The sequence below is a fragment of the Anomaloglossus baeobatrachus genome, chromosome 4, assembly GCF_048569485.1.
Source record: "Anomaloglossus baeobatrachus isolate aAnoBae1 chromosome 4, aAnoBae1.hap1, whole genome shotgun sequence".
Lineage (NCBI taxonomy): Eukaryota > Metazoa > Chordata > Amphibia > Anura > Aromobatidae > Anomaloglossus > Anomaloglossus baeobatrachus.
Genome location: NC_134356.1, coordinates 681,676,253 through 681,697,824, shown reverse-complemented (window position 1 = coordinate 681,697,824; position 21,572 = coordinate 681,676,253). Strand labels below are relative to the sequence as shown.

At 42.5% G+C, this 21,572-nt stretch overlaps 1 protein-coding gene across 1 annotated transcript in view; it reads left to right on the top strand.

Moving 5' to 3' along the window:
• Nucleotides 1-21,572, top strand: part of LOC142302814 (extracellular calcium-sensing receptor-like) — a 44,349-nt gene that overhangs the window by 5,700 nt on the left and 17,077 nt on the right. The window contains 2 exon segments of the mRNA XM_075343924.1: nt 16,554-16,740; nt 19,826-19,966. Coding sequence (XP_075200039.1) covers nt 16,554-16,740; nt 19,826-19,966 — 328 coding nt within the window.

The following is a 21,572-nucleotide window of genomic DNA, read 5'->3' as shown; positions in this document are numbered from 1 at the left end:
CCTCCAATGCTAATTTTAGGGCAAGTAGTTCCCTGTCACCAATAGTGTAGTTCCTCTCAGCAGGGGAGAACGTCTTTGCAAAGAAAAAACACGGTCTTTTTCTACCTGAGCTGTTCTTTTGATATAGAACTGCTCCAGCTCCTACAGAGGACGCGTCCACCTCCATGAGAAAGGGCCTATTCTCGTCAGGTCTTTGGAGGACAGGAGCAGATGAAAAGTGTTCCTGAACTGCCTTGAAAGCCTGGGATGTCTCAGTAGACCAGGCCTTAGGATTGGCGCCCTTTTTAGTCAAAGCCACTAACGGAGCTACCAAGGTAGAAAAGTGTGGTATAAATTGCCGGTAATAATTTATGAATCCCAGGAAGCGTTGTACTGCTTTCAAGGAATGAGGTTCAGCCCATTCCATAACTGCAGAAAGCTTCACAGGATCCATTGCCAATCCCTCATGAGAAATGATATAGCCTATGAAGGGTAGAGAGGCTTGCTCAAATATACATTTCTCGAGCTTGGCAAACAGGGAGTGCTCCCTTAGACGAGACAGAACCCTGATCACATCCAACCGATGTGTCTCCAGGTCGGGAGAAAAAATTAGTATATCATCCAGATATACCACCACGGATGATAACAGTAAATCCCTAAACACGTCATTTACGAAGTCCTGGAACACTGCAGGTGCATTACACAGACCGAAAGGCATGACGAGGTATTCATAGTGACCGTCTCTGGTGTTAAAAGCGGTCTTCCATTCGTCACCCTCTCGAATTCGCACTAAGTTATAAGCACCTCGCAGATCCAACTTCGTAAATACCTTAGCTCCCCGTACTCTGTCAAACAGTTCAGAAATTAGGGGCAAGGGGTATCTGTGTTTTACAGTGATGGCGTTAAGACCCCTGTAGTCTATACAGGGACGCAGATCACCCTCTTTTTTACGCACAAAGAAAAACCCAGCCCCTGCAGGTGAGACAGACTTGCGGATGAAGCCCCTCTCCAGACTATCCTTTATATAGGCTGATATAGCCTCGGATTCTGGGATAGACAAGGGATAGACCCTGCCCTTTGGTGGAACAGAACCCGGCAAGAGGTCTATAGCACAGTCATAAGGTCTATGAGGTGGAAGAGTCTCAGCACCCTGTTTAAAAAACACATCAGCGAAATCCAAATAGGGTGTAGGTAAGGGAGAGAGATCAGTTGATGCAACCGCAACAACCTTAGGTGGTAAGGGAAGACATCGGGACTGACACTTCGAACCCCAACTAATAATGCTGTCGGACTCCCAGTCAATTAGAAGAGCATGAGTCCGAAGCCATGGGAGACCCAGAAGTACGTCGTCTATACCCTCAGGCAAAACAAGAAAAGAAATCTCCTCTATGTGACCCTGAGACAGGGAAAGGCGCAAGGGAACTGTCCTCAATGTAATAGAGTCAGACAACATAGTCCCATTAACAACACGGACAGGAATAGGCGCCTCTAACATGATAGAGGAAATATTGTGTCTCTTTACAAATCCTGAGGACACAAAAGTCCCGTCAGCCCCGGAATCCACAAAAGCCATAATAGGCCATGTATTTTCAGAGAATGAGAGCTGACCTGGGACACTACACTTAGAGGGTGCAGAAGACGTCTCTAGTAACCCCCCTCTAATGGTTACTAGGCCTGGGAGTTTCCCTGACGGCTAGGAAACTTGTTGGCATAGTGCCCAGCCTGATGACATATGTAACAGATAGGAGGACCCGCCTTATGAGGTCGGGAAGGAGTATAACCCAACTCCATAGGAGTAGGAGATGTCTTGGATACTAAGGAAGATGGAGAAGGAACCACAGCATCTGAGACAACTCGACGCTTGGGACGTGACAAGGTAACCTCGAGTCTATGTTCCTTATGGCGTACATCGATCCTAGTTGCTACAGTAATTAAGTCCTCCAAAGAAGGAGGAACTTCCAGAATAGCAAGAGCATCTTTGACATAGCCTGCAAGACCTCTCCAGAAGCGTGAAAGCACCTGTCTCAGTTAACAGTCACAGAGACTAGGTGTAGTGTGTGCAATATGGCACCTACCTATGTCCGCTCCACTTGTGGTGCAAGGATACGGACAGCAGCAATGCTGCTAGCTTGAAACTCCTGCCTATGACCGCTCCGCTAGTGTGTGAGGATACAGACTGCTGCAGGAGGCAGTGTAGTGGAGCATTACCCTAGAAGGCAACCACCTGACCTACCTATGTCCGCTCTACTAAGGTGCGAGGACACGGACAACAGTACGTCTGAAACAGTACGGTTGAAAAGTACAGGAGCGCTACCCTACCGATAGCGCTCACCTCAGAGTAGAACCACAAGGCCCAGTCAGACCATGTGCAGCAAGCACCTGCCTATGTCCGCTCCACTAAGGTGTGAGGATACGGACCACAGCATAAGCTGCAAGGTACAAGAGCGTTACCCTACCGATAACGCTCACCTAGATAGAATAGGTGCCGCAAGGGACATACACAAAGCTTCTACTCCTATGCAGGAACCAAGAGGACTGAGCGCCGAGCAGCGTGCGTCAGGGTCTTATATAGACTCTGTGCCTCATCCAAGATGGAGGACACCAGCCAATCCGCTGCGAGAATCGTCAGCAATGACGTCACACTGGCCTATCACAGAGCAAAGCGTCATAAGCACATGACTAGCGGCCAATCGACTTAGAATGTGTCAGAGACATGTGACCTCGTGTCAGCGATGATGTCACCCGCACATGTGCAGTGGCTCCAAGATAGGACTTAGTCTCCAGCGCTCGCACACGCTCAGTAGCATGGAATCAGAACATAGTCTACAGCGCCACACAGACCTGGAACCAATATATAGCATAGCCAGACCACAGCAAAGGATAAGGAGACACGCAGATCCCCAGAAACAGGACCGTAACAGATTCTTTATTGTAAGAACAGTAAGACTATGGAACTCTCTGCCACATAATGTTGTAATGGTTGATTCACTACTAAAATGTAAGAGAGGCCTGGATGCCTTTCTTGAAAAATATAATATTGTTGGTTATGTGCACTATATTCTGTGATTAGCCATTGATCCAGGGAACTAGTCTGATTGCCGTATGTGGAGTCAGGAAGGATTATTTTTCCCTAATGTGACGCTTATTGTTTGTCGCATGGGTTTTTTGCTTTCCTCTGGATCAACATGTTAGGTCATAAGTTGAACTCGATGGACTTAAAGGGAGCTTTACACGCTACGATATCGTTAATGTTTGGTCGCCGGGGTCAAGTTGTTAGTGACGCACATTCGGCGTCATTAACGATATCGCAGCGTGTAATACTTACCAGCGACCTTAGGCGACCTCAAAAATGGTGAAAATCGTTCACCATGGAGAGGTCGTCCAAAAGTCAAAAATCGGTAAGGGTTGTTTAGCGTTGTGGTTCATCGCTCATGCGGCAGCACACATCGCTATGTGTGACACCGCAGGAGCGAGGAACGTCTCCTTACCTGCCGCCGGCCACAATGAGGAAGGAAGGAGGTGGGCGGGATGTTACGTCCTGCTTATCTCCGCCCCTCTGCTTTGAGTGGCCGGCCGCTTAGTCACGTTGTGGTGACGTCGCTGTGATGCCGAACGTCCCTCCCCCTTGAAGGAGGGATTGTTCGGCAGTCACAGCGACGCCGCCGACCAGGTAAGTATGTGTGACGCTGCGTAGCGATAATGTTCGCTACGGCAGCGATCACAAACAATCGCATGCGCGACGGGGGCGGGTACTTACACGGTCGCTATCGCTAGAAATTGCTAGCGATATCGCTACCGTGTAAAGCCCCCTTTAGTCTACCTTAAACACTGTGAAACTATAAATAGATGTTGGCCTAAAAATCACTTTGGTTTTAGGTTGAAGCAACAATGTCTGTAAAGTAAGAATCCCTGCCTACTGTCCTCTAATACATTATGTCTTCTCCAGCAGCTTGTCCAACACTAAATGTAGCCAAGAGTGGCATTATTAAAGAGTAGAAAAGCTTTTTTTTTTTTAGGTAGCATCAGCAAGATCTATAAGGCCAGAATCCCTGCCTTCATGTCTCTCATACTCTATCCCTTCTCCAGCAGCTATTGTCGCGGGCGGAGGGGACGCGCTCGCCACGCTTAGGTCCGGGGCTTCTGCTGCTGCTGCTCGGTGGCTCGAACGGTGGACCAGACCCGGGGACTCGAGCAGCGCTCCTCACCCGTGAGTGAAAAGGGATGGTTTGGTTAGGGAGATTGTTCGTGACGCCACCCACGGGTCCGGGGCCGGCGGCTTCTTGTCGCGGACGGGCACCTCCCGCGGGATCTTCCATGACAACGCCCCCAGGCTGGTCCTTTAGGGCAGACGGATTTGATTCCGCTACCGGTGTTGGGGGTAGCGGTCCAAGCGGAGGGGCAACAGCAACCGGTACGGATGGTGGGGGAGGCAGGAGGGTGAGCGGGCGCAGGCCGGGCCCCTCAGCCACAGCGGCCGGTCCTTCTCGGACACAGGGGCGTGGGTCGCTTACCCGCTCCTCCAACACTGCCTCCACCTCGCGTCTCTGCACGGCCGCCACCACTTCCTCCATCTCGGCCACCCAGCGCTCCATCAAGAACCGGACCTGGGTTTGAAGACGGCAGCACATTTGTGCGGTCCGGGCTTCCACCCACACCGCCGTTCCTGGCGTGGGCTCGGGAATCTCGGCATCACCGGAGGGGACAGACATGCTTGCTGGCAGACTTCCAGGAACCGGATATGTTGCAAAGTCCTGGCGTCCCCGCTTTCTATGCCCTCGGCTACATTAGGCAGGCTTTCACCCGCCCCCCTTGGTTCTTTCTACCACTTCCGCTTGTTGAGGGCGGGGCTTCGCTTTCGCGCCTTCCCTGCTCGGGGAAGACGCTCGAGCGGGAAATCTTCGCGCCAAAGATGGCAGCGCTTTCAATTTTTCGGCCGGACGCCGCCGGCGGAGACTGCAAGGTGCACTTCTACTGGAAGGAGATCGGCTCGATCCTGTTCGCAGACGCCAAGTTGTCGCGGGCGGAGGGGACGCACTCGCCACGCTCGGGTCCGGAGCTTCTGCTGCTGCTGCTCGGTGGCTCGAGTAGTGGACCGGACCCGGGGACTCGAGCAGCGCTCCTCACCCGTGAGTGAAAAGGGGGTGGTTTGGTTAGGGAGATTGTTCGTGACGCCACCCACGAGTCGTGGTGATAATGGCACCACCACTGCTGGTAACGAGGATCCCGGGAGAGATGGTAGGGTGCAGCTGAGATGTTGTCCCCTCCGTGGGTAGGGGGGTTTGGCGTTCCCGGGGCCCAGTGGTGGTGACGGGGAGGCTGGATGGCTGGGGTGCAGGGTTGCAGGGAGAGCGCGGCGCGGTGCCGGACGGCACTGGTGTACTCACTCAGACAATCACTGACAGAGTCTCTGGTAAACCAAAACGGCCGGATGGACGGGTCCCGCAGCCGGGTGCAGTGTTGTTGCTGTGCTCTCCCCGGACGGCTGATGGTGGCTGTCTTTCCCTGCATCTTTTAGAATGTTCTGACTCCTGTGGTTGCCCACCGGTAGTCCGCTCCCATGCGTATAGGTGCCGTAGGAGCCCGTTTTGCGCTGGCCCTTGGATCTCTAGCCTGTGGCGGTGGCTGTATATCCTCTCTGGGTAGACGGTTGCCTTCAATCGGGACTTGGTAGTTGGAAAACCCCTGGGGTTCCTGTCACATTCGGATTTGACTATTGACGGCGGCTCCAAGCCTGGTCGGGGTCCGATGGTCCTGCCTGTGTGCTTAGCTTCACTCCGTTCCCCGGTCCGGTATCGGCGGTCCGACGCCCGACCCCGGTCCTTACGGCTCTGCGGAGTTCCACTAAGTCCTGCAGACGACCACCACCGTCTGCCAACCTTGCTGTCAGTGTCTGGGCTCCAACCCAGACACCCAAGTGTTCACTCCTCTCACTTTCACCTCCTAAACTGAACTGTACTTTTCCCGCCTCCAGGCCTGTGAACTCCTCCGTGGCTCCGCCCCACCTGGTGTGGACATCAGACCCTGGAGGGAGGCAACAAGGGTTTTGTGTTTGGCTGCTGTAACTGCCTAGGGTGGGGGTGTGTATGTTGGTATGTTTGTGACTACCTAGCTAGTCCAGGGCGTCACACTATCCTTACACTAATATCTGGAAGAGAGCCATACCTTGTCTCTGGGCTGGACCAAAGAAGCGTCTGGGCATTTCTTGTCCACATTCCTCTTCAAACAGATGAAGGTCTGCTCCAGGGAAGACTTGCTCTCCACCCAGATGTCGGTGAATGTTTTGACGAAGGAACCAGCAATGATGAGAGGAGCACAACAGGGAATGGGATTTTGGGTTGCTTTCCATACACTATATGAAATGGAGACTTGAAGGATTCACTAACATGATTGTTATAGAATTCTACCCAAGGAGTTTGACCCAATTGCTATGTTGCTGATTGACGAAGTGCCACAGGAGGTTCGTCGGGATATGATTCTCCTGTTCCACTTGGCCATTGGACTGCAAATGGTAGGCCGATGAGAAGTGCAAGGTGACATCCAGTAGCTTGCAAGTGGCCCTCCAGAACCGAGACAAAAACTGGATAACTCTAGGACACGATGTGGAGCAGTAGACCATGTGGCTGGAAGATGTGCTGGATAGAGTGCTCAGTGAGTACTGGCGCAGAAGGCCGTCTGGTCAGTGGGGTGAAATGGGCCATTTTTTAAAAGGGGCGTGTCAGTGCACGCACCCTATGGGCATTCCCAATAGGCTTGTGCAGCTTGTTCAGGTCCTGGGAAACAGCAGCATGTACCAGGGATGGGGCAGTCACTGTGGGCGACCGGAAAGGGGAGATAGCCAGGGTCCCTGACAGGGGAGGGTGGCAGGACAGTGAAGGGCATGTCAGTATGGGTGTTACACAAACCAACAGGGCCCTGTGTGAAAAAGAGATTCTTCTCCCCCTCCCCTTAAAACAAAAATTAACTATCGTTCATCATATGTTTGTGAAGCTGAGTTCAGTTTCACCAGCCACACAAAGGCCTGATTGCTGCCATAGCTGTTCTCAATCAAAAAATCACTTAAAAAGAACCTGCCTGACAAAGTATACTAGACGAAAAGATCCTCAAAAGCTAGACATCATGGCGCGATCAAAAGAAATTCAGGAACAAATGAGAAACACAGTAATTGAGATCTATCAGTCGGCAAAAAGTTTCAAAAGCCATTTCTAAAGCTTTGTGACTCCAGCGAACCACAGTGAGAGCCATTATCCTCAAATGGTCAAAATGTGGCGCCCCAGGGTTATGGGGTACTCGGTCCTGGACCGTATATGTGCGGGGATGATGTGTCATGGGTGTGCTATGGCCATTGCCCGGTTCCGAGACCCTGGGGGTAGCTTTTAAAAGATGATTATATACAGGGGAGATGAAAGAGTTTATGTTGTGATGGCACTTGCGGGGTACGACTAAGTAGTTGGAGCCGCCGCTGCACAGTTTATGGCCACTGGGGCTGGTGGTGATGGCAGCTGGGATGTTGGGCCCTCCGCAATTAGAGCTAAGCCCCAGAGGGTAGATGATGGGGTGTGGCATAGACAGAACGGAGGCCACACGATGGGAATGCAGTGCAACTGTTGTTTTTACTCACATCGATGGTGACGCTAACCGGCTGGTTCAGACCTCTGGTCCCTGTAGTCCCAGTGCCGGTGTGGTAACCTGATCACTTCTCTCCCCTGCACCTCTCAGTAGTTTTGTGTAGCCCCGTAGCTTGGAGCATCTGGGGATCCCCTCCTGTTGGTTGTCATGCTCTGGTCCGTACGGCGGGCAGTCTGAACCCTATAGGGTTGGTGTTCTGTTCGTCCCTGGCTCAATCATTACTGCTGGTGCCCCCAGATTCTTTGGTCAGTGAGGTCCGTGAAGGTCCTCTCACTGTGCAGATATTTGTCAGGCAGCTTGAAGCATTCACCTAACCTAGGGCTCTGTGCCCCGTTGGTGCCTTGGTTCCAGGGGTACCTCGTCGTACCCTCCCTGGCAACTACTCTCCTGTACCAGTAAGGCCACCGTTACATGACCCCGTCTTGAGACACGTCCGTCTCCTCCAACTGTCACTACTGACTGACCTGTTGTTCGTCTCCTCCCCCCCAATGTGTTGGCTAGTGGACTGGATAGCCCCACCCCTAGGTGGCCATCCATTGGGTTCCCAACTAGTCAGTCATCCCTGATTGGGTGAGGGAACTGGGGATGTTATATGTTTTGATTGGTACCGGCACTGGGCTTCCAGGTCCCTGGGGGTAGGCCCTGCATCTATGACAGGATGCAGTACCTAGTAGTGCCCTGAAGTGTTCAGGGGCGCTACAAAAACATGGAGCAGTGGTGAACCTTCCGATGAATGGCTAGCAACCAAAATTACCTGAAGAGCATGGCGACTCTAATATAATACTGCTCCTATGTACAAGAATATAACTACTATAATACTGCTCCTATGTACAAGAATATAACTACTATAATACTGCTCCTATGTACAAGAATATAACTACTATAATACTGCCCCTATGTACAAGAATATAACTACTATAATACTGCTCCTATGTACAAGAATATAACTATTATAATACTGCTCCTATGTACAAGAATATAACTACTATAATACTGCTCCTATATACAAGAATATAATTACTATAATACAGCCCCTATGTACAAGAATATAACTACTATAATACTGCCCCCTATGTACAAGAATATAACTACTATAATACTGCTCCTATGTACAAGAATATAACTACTATAATACTGCCCCCTATGTACAAGAATATAACTACTATAATACTGCTCCTATGTACAAGAATATAACTATTATAATACTGCTCCTATGTACAAGAATATAACTATTATAATACTGCTCCTATGTACAAGAATATAACTACTATAATACTGCTCCTATGTACAAGAATATAACTACTATAATACTGCCCCCTATGTACAAGAATATAACTACTATAATACTGCTCCTATGTACAAGAATATAACTATTATAATACTGCTCCTATGTACAAGAATATAACTATTATAATACTGCTCCTATGTACAAGAATATAACTACTATAATACTGCTCCTATGTACAAGAGTATAACTACTATAATACTGCCCCCTATGTACAAGAATATAACTACTATAATACTGCCCCCTATGTACAAGAATATAACTACTATAATACTGCTCCTATGTACAAGAATATAACTACTATAATACTGCCCTTATGTACAAGAATATAACTACTATAATACTGCTCCTATGTACAAGAATATAACTACTATAATACTGCTCCTATGTACAAGAATATAACTATTATAATACTGCTCCTATGTACAAGAATATAACTACTATAATACTGCTCCTATGTACAAGAATATAACTACTATAATACTGCTCCTATGTACAAGAATATAACTATTATAATACTGCTCCTATGTACAAGAATATAACTACTATAATACTGCCCCCTATGTACAAGAATATAACTACTATAATACTGCTCCTATGTACAAGAATATAACTACTATAATACTTCCTCTATGTACAAGAATATATATAATTACTATAATACTGCCCCTATGTACAAGAATATAACTACTATAATACTGCTCCTATATACAAGAATATAACTACTATATTACTGCCCCTATGTACAAGAATATAACTACTATAATACTGCCCCTATGTACAAGAATATAACTACTATAATACTGCCCCTATGTACAAGAATATATATAATTACTATAATACTGCCCCTATGTACAAGAATATATATAATTACTATAATACTGCCCCTATGTACAAGAATATAACTACTATAATACTGCTCCTATTTACAAGAATATAACTACTATAATACTGCCCCTATGTTCAAGAATATAACTACTATAATACTGCCCCTATGTACAAGAATATAACTACTATAATACTGCTCCTATGTACAAGAATATAACTACTATAATACTGCCCCTATGTACAAGATTATAACTACTATAATACTGCTCCTATGTACAAGAATATAACTACTATAATACTGCTCCTATGTACAAGAATATAACTACTATAATACTGCTCCTATGTACAAGAATATAACTACTATAATACTGCCTCTATGTACAAGAATATATATAATTACTATAATACTGCCCCTATGTACAAGAATATATATAATTACTATAATACTGCCCCTATGTACAAGAATATAACTACTATAATACTGCTCCTATGTACAAGAATATAACTACTATAATACTGCTTCTATGTACAGGAATATAACCACTATAATACTGCCACTATATACAAGAATATAACTACTATAATACTGCCCCTATGTACAAGAATATAACTACTATAATACTGCCCCTGTGTACAAGAATATAACTACTATAATACTGCTCCTATATACAAGAATATAACTACTATATTACTGCCCCTATGTACAAGAATATAACTACTATAATACTGCCCCTATGTACAAGAATATAACTACTATAATACTGCCCCTATGTTCAAGAATATAACTACTATAATACTGCCCCTATGTACAAGAATATAACTACTATAATACTGCTCCTATGTACAAGAATATAACTACTATAATACTGCCCCTATGTACAAGAATATAACTACTATAATACTGCCTCTATGTACAAGAATATATATAATTACTATAATACTGCCCCTATGTACAAGAATATATATAATTACTATAATACTGCCCCTATGTACAAGAATATAACTACTATAATACTGCTCCTATGTACAAGAATATAACTACTATAATACTGCTTCTATGTACAGGAATATAACCACTATAATACTGCCCCTATGTACAAGAATATATATAATTACTATAATACTGCCACTATATACAAGAATATAACTACTATAATACTGCCCCTATGTACAAGAATATAACTACTATAATACTGCTCCTATGTACAAGAATATAACTACTATAATACTGCCCTTATGTACAAGAATATAACTACTATAATACTGCTCCTATGTACAAGAATATAACTACTATAATACTGCTCCTATGTACAAGAATATAACTATTATAATACTGCTCCTATGTACAAGAATATAACTACTATAATACTGCTCCTATGTACAAGAATATAACTACTATAATACTGCTCCTATGTACAAGAATATAACTATTATAATACTGCTCCTATGTACAAGAATATAACTACTATAATACTGCCCCCTATGTACAAGAATATAACTACTATAATACTGCTCCTATGTACAAGAATATAACTACTATAATACTTCCTCTATGTACAAGAATATATATAATTACTATAATACTGCCCCTATGTACAAGAATATAACTACTATAATACTGCTCCTATATACAAGAATATAACTACTATATTACTGCCCCTATGTACAAGAATATAACTACTATAATACTGCCCCTATGTACAAGAATATAACTACTATAATACTGCCCCTATGTACAAGAATATATATAATTACTATAATACTGCCCCTATGTACAAGAATATATATAATTACTATAATACTGCCCCTATGTACAAGAATATAACTACTATAATACTGCTCCTATTTACAAGAATATAACTACTATAATACTGCCCCTATGTTCAAGAATATAACTACTATAATACTGCCCCTATGTACAAGAATATAACTACTATAATACTGCTCCTATGTACAAGAATATAACTACTATAATACTGCCCCTATGTACAAGATTATAACTACTATAATACTGCTCCTATGTACAAGAATATAACTACTATAATACTGCTCCTATGTACAAGAATATAACTACTATAATACTGCTCCTATGTACAAGAATATAACTACTATAATACTGCCCCTATGTACAAGAATATAACTACTATAATACTGCCTCTATGTACAAGAATATATATAATTACTATAATACTGCCCCTATGTACAAGAATATATATAATTACTATAATACTGCCCCTATGTACAAGAATATAACTACTATAATACTGCTCATATGTACAAGAATATAACTACTATAATACTGCTTCTATGTACAGGAATATAACCACTATAATACTGCCACTATATACAAGAATATAACTACTATAATACTGCCCCTATGTACAAGAATATAACTACTATAATACTGCCCCTGTGTACAAGAATATAACTACTATAATACTGCTCCTATATACAAGAATATAACTACTATATTACTGCCCCTATGTACAAGAATATAACTACTATAATACTGCCCCTATGTACAAGAATATAACTACTATAATACTGCCCCTATGTTCAAGAATATAACTACTATAATACTGCCCCTATGTACAAGAATATAACTACTATAATACTGCTCCTATGTACAAGAATATAACTACTATAATACTGCCCCTATGTACAAGAATATAACTACTATAATACTGCCTCTATGTACAAGAATATATATAATTACTATAATACTGCCCCTATGTACAAGAATATATATAATTACTATAATACTGCCCCTATGTACAAGAATATAACTACTATAATACTGCTCCTATGTACAAGAATATAACTACTATAATACTGCTTCTATGTACAGGAATATAACCACTATAATACTGCCCCTATGTACAAGAATATATATAATTACTATAATACTGCCACTATATACAAGAATATAACTACTATAATACTGCCCCTATGTACAAGAATATAACTACTATAATACTGCCCCTGTGTACAAGAATATAACTACTATAATACTGCCCCCTATGTACAAGAATATAACTACTATAATACTGCCCCCTATGTACAAGAATATAACTACTATAATACTGCCCCCTATGTACAAGAATATAACTACTATAATACTGCTCTTATGTACAAGAATATAACTACTATAATACTGCATCTGTGTACAAGAATATAACTACTATAATACTGCTCCTATGTACAAGAATATAACTACTATAATACTGCTCTTATGTACAAGAATATAACTACTATAATACTGCCCCCTATGTACAAGAATATAACTACTATAATACTGCCCCTGTGTACAAGAATATAACTACTATAATACTGCCCCCTATGTACAAGAATATAACTACTATAATACTGCTCCTATGTACAAGAATATAACTACTATAATACTGCCCCTATATACAAGAATATAACTACTATAATACTGCTCCTATGTACAAGAATATAACTACTATAATACTGCTCCTATGTACAAGAATATAACTACTATAATACTGCCCCTATGTACAAGAATATAACTACTATAATACTGCCCCTATATACAAGAATATAACTACTATAATACTGCCCCTATGTACAAGAATATAACTACTATAATACTGCCTCTATGTACAAGAATATAACTACTATAACACTGCTCTTATGTACAAGAATATAACTACTATAATACTGCCCCTATGTACAAGAATATAACTACTATAATACTGCCCCTGTGTACAAGAATATAACTACTATAATACTGCTCCTATATACAAGAATATAACTACTATATTACTGCCCCTATGTACAAGAATATAACTACTATAATACTGCCCCTATGTACAAGAATATAACTACTATAATACTGCCCCTATGTTCAAGAATATAACTACTATAATACTGCCCCTATGTACAAGAATATAACTACTATAATACTGCTCCTATGTACAAGAATATAACTACTATAATACTGCCCCTATGTACAAGAATATAACTACTATAATACTGCCTCTATGTACAAGAATATATATAATTACTATAATACTGCCCCTATGTACAAGAATATATATAATTACTATAATACTGCCCCTATGTACAAGAATATAACTACTATAATACTGCTCCTATGTACAAGAATATAACTACTATAATACTGCTTCTATGTACAGGAATATAACCACTATAATACTGCCCCTATGTACAAGAATATATATAATTACTATAATACTGCCACTATATACAAGAATATAACTACTATAATACTGCCCCTATGTACAAGAATATAACTACTATAATACTGCCCCTGTGTACAAGAATATAACTACTATAATACTGCCCCCTATGTACAAGAATATAACTACTATAATACTGCCCCCTATGTACAAGAATATAACTACTATAATACTGCCCCCTATGTACAAGAATATAACTACTATAATACTGCTCTTATGTACAAGAATATAACTACTATAATACTGCCTCTGTGTACAAGAATATAACTACTATAATACTGCTCCTATGTACAAGAATATAACTACTATAATACTGCTCTTATGTACAAGAATATAACTACTATAATACTGCCCCCTATGTACAAGAATATAACTACTATAATACTGCCCCTGTGTACAAGAATATAACTACTATAATACTGCCCCCTATGTACAAGAATATAACTACTATAATACTGCTCCTATGTACAAGAATATAACTACTATAATACTGCCCCCTATGTACAAGAATATAACTACTATAATACTGCCCCTGTGTACAAGAATATAACTACTATAATACTGCCCCCTATGTACAAGAATATAACTACTATAATACTGCTCCTATGTACAAGAATATAACTACTATAATACTGCCCCTATATACAAGAATATAACTACTATAATACTGCTCCTATGTACAAGAATATAACTACTATAATACTGCTCCTATGTACAAGAATATAACTACTATAATACTGCCCCTATGTACAAGAATATAACTACTATAATACTGCCCCTATATACAAGAATATAACTACTATAATACTGCCCCTATGTACAAGAATATAACTACTATAATACTGCCTCTATGTACAAGAATATAACTACTATAATACTGCTCTTATGTACAAGAATATAACTACTATAATACTGCCCCTATATAAAAGAATATAACTACTATAACACTGCCCCTATGTACAAGAATATAACTACTATAATACTGCCCCCTATGTACAAGAATATAACTACTATAATACTGCCCCCTATATACAAGAATATAACTACTATAATACTGCTCCTATGTACAAGAATATAACTACTATAATACTGCTCTTATGTACAAGAATATAACTACTATAATACTGCCTCTATGTACAAGAATATAACTACTATAATACTGCTCCTATGTACAAGAATATAACTACTATAATACTGTTCTTATGTACAAGAATATAACTACTATAATACTGCCTCTATGTACAAGAATATAACTACTATAATACTGCTCCTATGTACAAGAATATAACTACTATAATACTGCTCTTATGTACAAGAATATAACTACTATAATACTGCTCCTATGTACAAGAATATAACTACTATAATACTGCTCTTATGTACAAGAATATAACTACTATAATACTGCCCCTATATACAAGAATATAACTACTATAACACTGCCCCTATGTACAAGAATATAACTACTATAATACTGCCCCCTATGTACAAGAATATAACTACTATAATACTGCCCCCTATGTACAAGAATATATCTACTATAATACTGCCTCTATGTACAGGAATATAACTACTATAATACTGCTCCTATGTACAAGAATATAACTACTATAATACTGCCCCTATATACAAGAATATAACTACTATAATACTGCCCCTATGTACAAGAATATAACTACTATAATACTGCTCCCTATGTACAAGAATATAACTACTATAATACTGCCCCCTATGTACAAGAATATAACTACTATAATACTGCCCCTATGTACAAGAATATAACTACTATAATACTGCCCCTATGTACAAGAATATATGCACTATAATACTGCCTCTATTAGGCTGATTCCTCTGGGTATCTCGGTCCATCTCTTCGTTATTCTCTTCACTGTGGAAACTGACAGTTATAATAAAACATAACGAGTCGATTATCCGGGGAATAGATTGTAATATAAATGTCTCTGTGTTTGCATTTTCCTGGGGCAGAGCAGAGGAAGGTAAGCTGATGAGACGATGGGGTGAGGTGACCACATCTCATGGTCTTAGGGTTAGGGTATTGCCTGGTATTCATATTTACCATTGTAATAATGGGGTATTAGGGGAAATGTCAGAAAATCCATGTGTTCAGTCTTATGGAAAACCAGAAAAGACAAATCCAGATAGGGGAGGTGATGACCGTCCATGATTATGATGATGATGATGATGACCACCTCAGCTCTGTTGCTTATGTAGGTCTTTTTACATTATATACTGTAAGTGTATATGTAGCAAAGCGAAGATTCTTTCATTGACCATTATACATGAATTGTTGAGTCTCCTTGAAAAATAGACAGAATTTGAGTTCTTAATTATGTAGAATCTAGCGCTACCAAGATATTAGAAAAGACGATCTTTATTGAATAAATGTCTCTATATTAAGTTAAAAAGCCATGGTAGAAGAAATAAAAAAAAGATTTGATGCGTTTTGAGCTACTAATAGATCCTGCTTATGATTAAAATCTATTAGTAGCTCAAAACGCATCAAATCTTTTTTTATTTCTTCTACCATGGATTTTTAACTTAATATAGAGACATTTATTCAATAAAGATCGTCTTTTCTATTATTTTTGTAGTGCTAGATTCTACATTTTTTCTATGGACATGTTGGGTCCACGGCCAGGAAACTCCTCAGATTTCAATCTCAATGAAAGCCTATGGTAAATCCTCACAAAGCAACACAGAAAACCACAGAGATTGTGAAGAGACAAGAACAGGTCATCAGTCAGGATTCAGCCCAGAAGCCGATATCCAGCTGCCGGGGTAAAGGGCAGAAGTCTGGAGTAAGCAGGGTCAGCGCTGGAAATATTCATCTTTGCATAAACTTCATGTACGAGGGACTGCTGATAAGTCTTTGACTTTACTCAGAAAGAAACGAGCTAGGATGATGAAACTTTCCATTTCTTCCACATACTCTCCACTGATAACATCACACTTCTTACATCGATATTCCAAGTTGTGTAAGCCTAGCAAAAAGAAGGATTTTGGTTGTGCCTCAAACCAGGCACCCGTAACAGCCATGGCATCAAAAATGGTGTGAAATTTGGTCCCTTGAGGTGTTTCTTCAGTTTTGGAAATTACACGCCTACCAAGGCCTGGGGGCACTTGTTACCGGGCTGCGATTCTGTCTGGTAGGATCACAGCAGCAGGGCCTGGTTCCATGACCCCGAAAGATGATGGGGGAATATTTACATGGTATACATCGTGACACCACCTGTGGTATGTGGCCAGACATGTGCCACTGCTGCCATTCAATTCCCCTGGGGTCGGTGGTGATGCAGCCAAGTTGATATAGCTCTCCACAGGTAGAGCTGGGCCCCAAGGCTTTTGGGAGTAGTAGTCTTTACAAATGATGGAGGGACTTAACGTTGGGGTGCAGGATCGAGGAAGACGGTGATAAGTGGACAACACAAGATCCGTAGTTTCCTTTACCTTTTACTCGGTAGAAGATAATACAGGCCCAGCTTCTAATGGAGGTCCGTTCAGCCTGGAAGCAATTGAGAGGATTCACTTGGACGGGTGGGTTCAGAAACCTTCCTTCTTGCGCTGTAAAGTGTGGGTACCTCCAGCTTGAAGCTACGCTGCGGCCCTGTTCCTTGTATCGGGAACTGGTTGTCACCCCTATGTCAGGCAGCGTGAGCCTTTTACTGGTACCGCTCCTCCTGTCACGGCTCCTGGCTTTACTATGCTGCTGTGTCCCAGGTGCTTTGTGGACCAGAAGACCTGCAGTCTCCTGCCTTCTGGATTCAGCTGATGGGACTTTAGTACCCACACAGCCTACCTAGGACTCCGGGGTCCTGTCCTCTGTGTTCGGCCCTAAGGGAGCTTTTTCACAGCTCTCATCTCAGAGACTGTCTTCTTTCCACTGCTCCTGACTTGTTCTGCTCAATTTCACTTTCGTTTGTCTTCTAACCCCTCCCCCAGGCCAAAATGCAAGAATGCATAGGGAAGCTCCCCATGAATTGGGTTTTAGAGCTCCATCTTCTGGTCTGGAGTTAGGAAAGTGTTGACTGATGGTACTACTTAGCATGGGGAACCCCCCCACTTGCTTCCAGGCATAGCATCACCCCCTGTGAGGAAGGCTATGCTACCGTGATAACCAGCCCACTGGGGTGCAGAAATAGATGATAGTCAGAGGGAGCTAGATCTGGTGAATAAGGTATGTAGTCACCAGCTGGAAGCCCATCTCTGCCAGTTTTCCCGTGGTCACTTGTGCAGTGTGAATGAAGGTGTTGTCTTACAGGAACAAGATTCCTTTGTACAGCTTGCCGCACCTTTTGGCCTTCAGAACTGCCTTGAATTGGTCCAAAAGTTCAATGTAATACCTTGCATTGATGGTGGAACTCTTTTGAAGGTAGTCCACTAGTAGCACACCCTCCTTATCCCAGAATATAGACGCCATCACCTTAGTGGCTGATTTTTGCACCCTGAACTTCTTTGGATGAGGAGAACCACTGTGCCTCCACTCTTTTGACTGCTCCTTGTTTTCAGGGTCATACAAATATATCCAGATCTGAACCATAGAGTCCAGTCGATCCAGGAAGTTCTTATCAGTCCGGAAACGCTGACAAATGGACCAGGAAGTTGTCACTCACTGCTTCTCCGATCTGTTGTTAAACATTTGGGGACCCACTTTGCAGAAGCTTCCTCATGTCCAAATGTTCATGGATAATGACAAAAACACGTTCACGGGAAATCCCCATGATGTCTGCTATTGCTTTAGCTGAAATTCATGGATTCTCCAGTATGAGGTTGTGCACAGCATCGTCGATCTTTGGAACAACATCCACTCTCGGGTGTCCAGGTCGTTCCTCATCACTGGTGCTGAAGTGGCTCGTTTTAAATTTGGCAACCCAGTTCTTAACTGTGGAATATGAAGGGCATTGATCCCCCAATGTCTGCGACATATCACCATGAATAGCCTTCACGGACTTTTCTTGCAGAAACAAGAATTTTATCCCTCCTCTGCTCTCAGTTGCTGTGAATATCGCATTAGATGCCGCCATTTTGTTTTCCCGCGTGCGTAGAACACTGTTGCCATAAGCAACAAACACAACATTTTGAAAACATATATTAGATACATAAGGCTTTCATGTGATGTAACATTCGTTACCATAGATACCAAAAAGTTCACAAAGCCAAAGACTTATCAGCAGCCCCTCGTATTAGGCAAAAGCTACGTCAATACTTTTGAAATGCTGGTTATTGTATTTCAATAACCATAGAAACTTTTTGAAAACCAGAATTTGTGTCAATCTTAAAACTTTAGGCCTACTTTCTTTCAGAGAGGGTTTCCATTATTGACCTATTAGAACCAACCTTTTATTGTAAAGATCATTCTGATTTTCAGTTTGGATCTAGCAGAACCTTTCTTCTAGAGACCAGTATGGTTTCCAGAAAGAATCTAGTAGGACCTCACTTTTGTAATGGCTGCAGGAATTGATCATGTAGAAACTTCCTTGTAAAGATTTGTATGATTCCTTCTTTTTTAGTGGGTCCTTGGCATTCTTAAGATCTGTATGAATCATATAAGACGTTACTCATAGATGGTTCACATTATGGATCCTGTATAACTTTCCATCTAGAGCTCAATATGGTTTCCACCTCGAAACAATAGTCAACAAGCTCTTTCTGATGAGGAACCACCTATAACATAATGGCAAGTGATCTTCTCCAGTGGTTACATGGTAAAACTCTTCATTCAGATCCTTTGTCTGATTTCCAGGATGACTCTGGTGTTTTGTGTCCTACTTGTTGCCTCTTCTACTTTGAAGTCACAATTTTCCCACATATCAATGGTCGTAATCTTGTTGTCCTTATTTCCATCCGGTTATTCTGGTTCTTCCAGTTGCAAGCTTCAGAGCCCCCAACTCCTTGGAGCATCGGAGGAAGGAGATATGTTGGTTAGTGCTGTGCTACCAGTTCATATTGATAAGGAGTCCCTGAAAATCAATTTCACGCACTTTCCTCTCCAAGGAGAATGCAGAATGTGAGTCTTTTCATCTACCAATGTCTTGGATTTTTTTACTTAATTTTGTTTTTATTTCCCATTGTTCTTCCCTATTGTTATATCCTGTGTGATTACAAGTCATGAACCTCAAGGAGAAGGTAACATGTTCCTGTCCTACTGTAATAAATAGTACAGGTGTCTGATACCTACTGCTCACCAGACGACACAACTAAGTTCTGTAGATGAGGGTTCTCCATCCCTACTCACCTCCCGATGCGGATGTGATCCTCTACTCTCAAGTTTAGTTGTTACAGCCACATAAAATTCAAACACTCCATCATTACCATACGCCATTAAGGCCCATTTACACACAACGATATCGCTAACGAGATATCGTCGGGGTCATGGTGTTTGTGACGCACATCCGGTCTCGTTAGCGATGTCGTTGTGTGTGACACCTTTTTGCGATCAGTAATGATCGCAAAAAGGTGTCAAATCGTTCGTCCTGTACACGTCATTCATTTTTAAAAAATCGTTCCTCATTTGGAACGCAGGTTGTTTGTCGTTCCTGCGCAGCACACATCGTTGTGTGTGACACCGGAAGAACGAGGAACAACATCGTACCTGCGGCCGCCGGCAATGAGGAATGAAGGAGGTGGGTGGGATGTTCCGGACGCTCATCTCCGCCCCTCCGCTTCTATTGGGCGGCCGCTTAGTGATGCCGCTGTGACGCCGCATGAACCGCCCCCTTAAAGGAGAGATTGTTCAGTGGCCACAGCGACGTCGGTGAAGAGGTAATTGCGTGTGATGCTGCCGTAGCGATATTGTTTGCTATGGCAGCGATCACCACATGACGCGCCACCGACGTGGGCGATACTATCGCTCGCGACATTGCTAGCGATGTCGCAACGTGTAAAGCCCGCTTTAGTATAAGGTAGTAGATGGATTGTACTAAAAAGCTCAGCGACTTTGCCAAGGGCAATTTTTTATGTTATTACATTTGTTTTTCTTCACTGTCTTCCACGACAAAGCGGGACAAGATCTTGCTTTTTGTGAGACGAGTTGTAGTTTTGAATGCCAACATTTAATTTTGCAATATGTGTGACGCCCTGGACTAGCCAGGTAGTCATAGGAAGACCCCCTGCACAAACACCAGCCCCTGAAAAGGTATCATCAGCCAACCTAAAAACCCTGAGTCACCCCTCTCAGGTCTTGACGTTCACACCCGGGGGTGGAGCCAGGCGGTTAGCCACGCCCTCCAAGGAGTTCGGATAGCCCGAGGCAGGAAAAACATAGAGATCCGTTAGGGAAGTGAAAAGGAAAAGAGGTGAAGTGGAGTAGAGAAGAGTAACATCTGTCAGGGATCTGGGTAGGAGCCCGGATACCCTGTGGCCAGGAGGCAGATGGTGGTGGCCACCTGCAGGAGCCGGGAAGACAGCCGGTGGAACCGTCAGGGACCGGGATAGGGTAGTGGCCCGCCGGTACCGAACCAGGGAACCGAAGGAAACTGGAGCACCAGGAGGGGTACTCAGACCCAGTACGAGGCCCAGAAGCCACTTGACCGAGTCGAATTCACTGATTGGGGTCTGGACTTTAGGTTCTTTCCCACCCAAGTCCCGACTAAAGGCAACAGCCCAACGAGGGG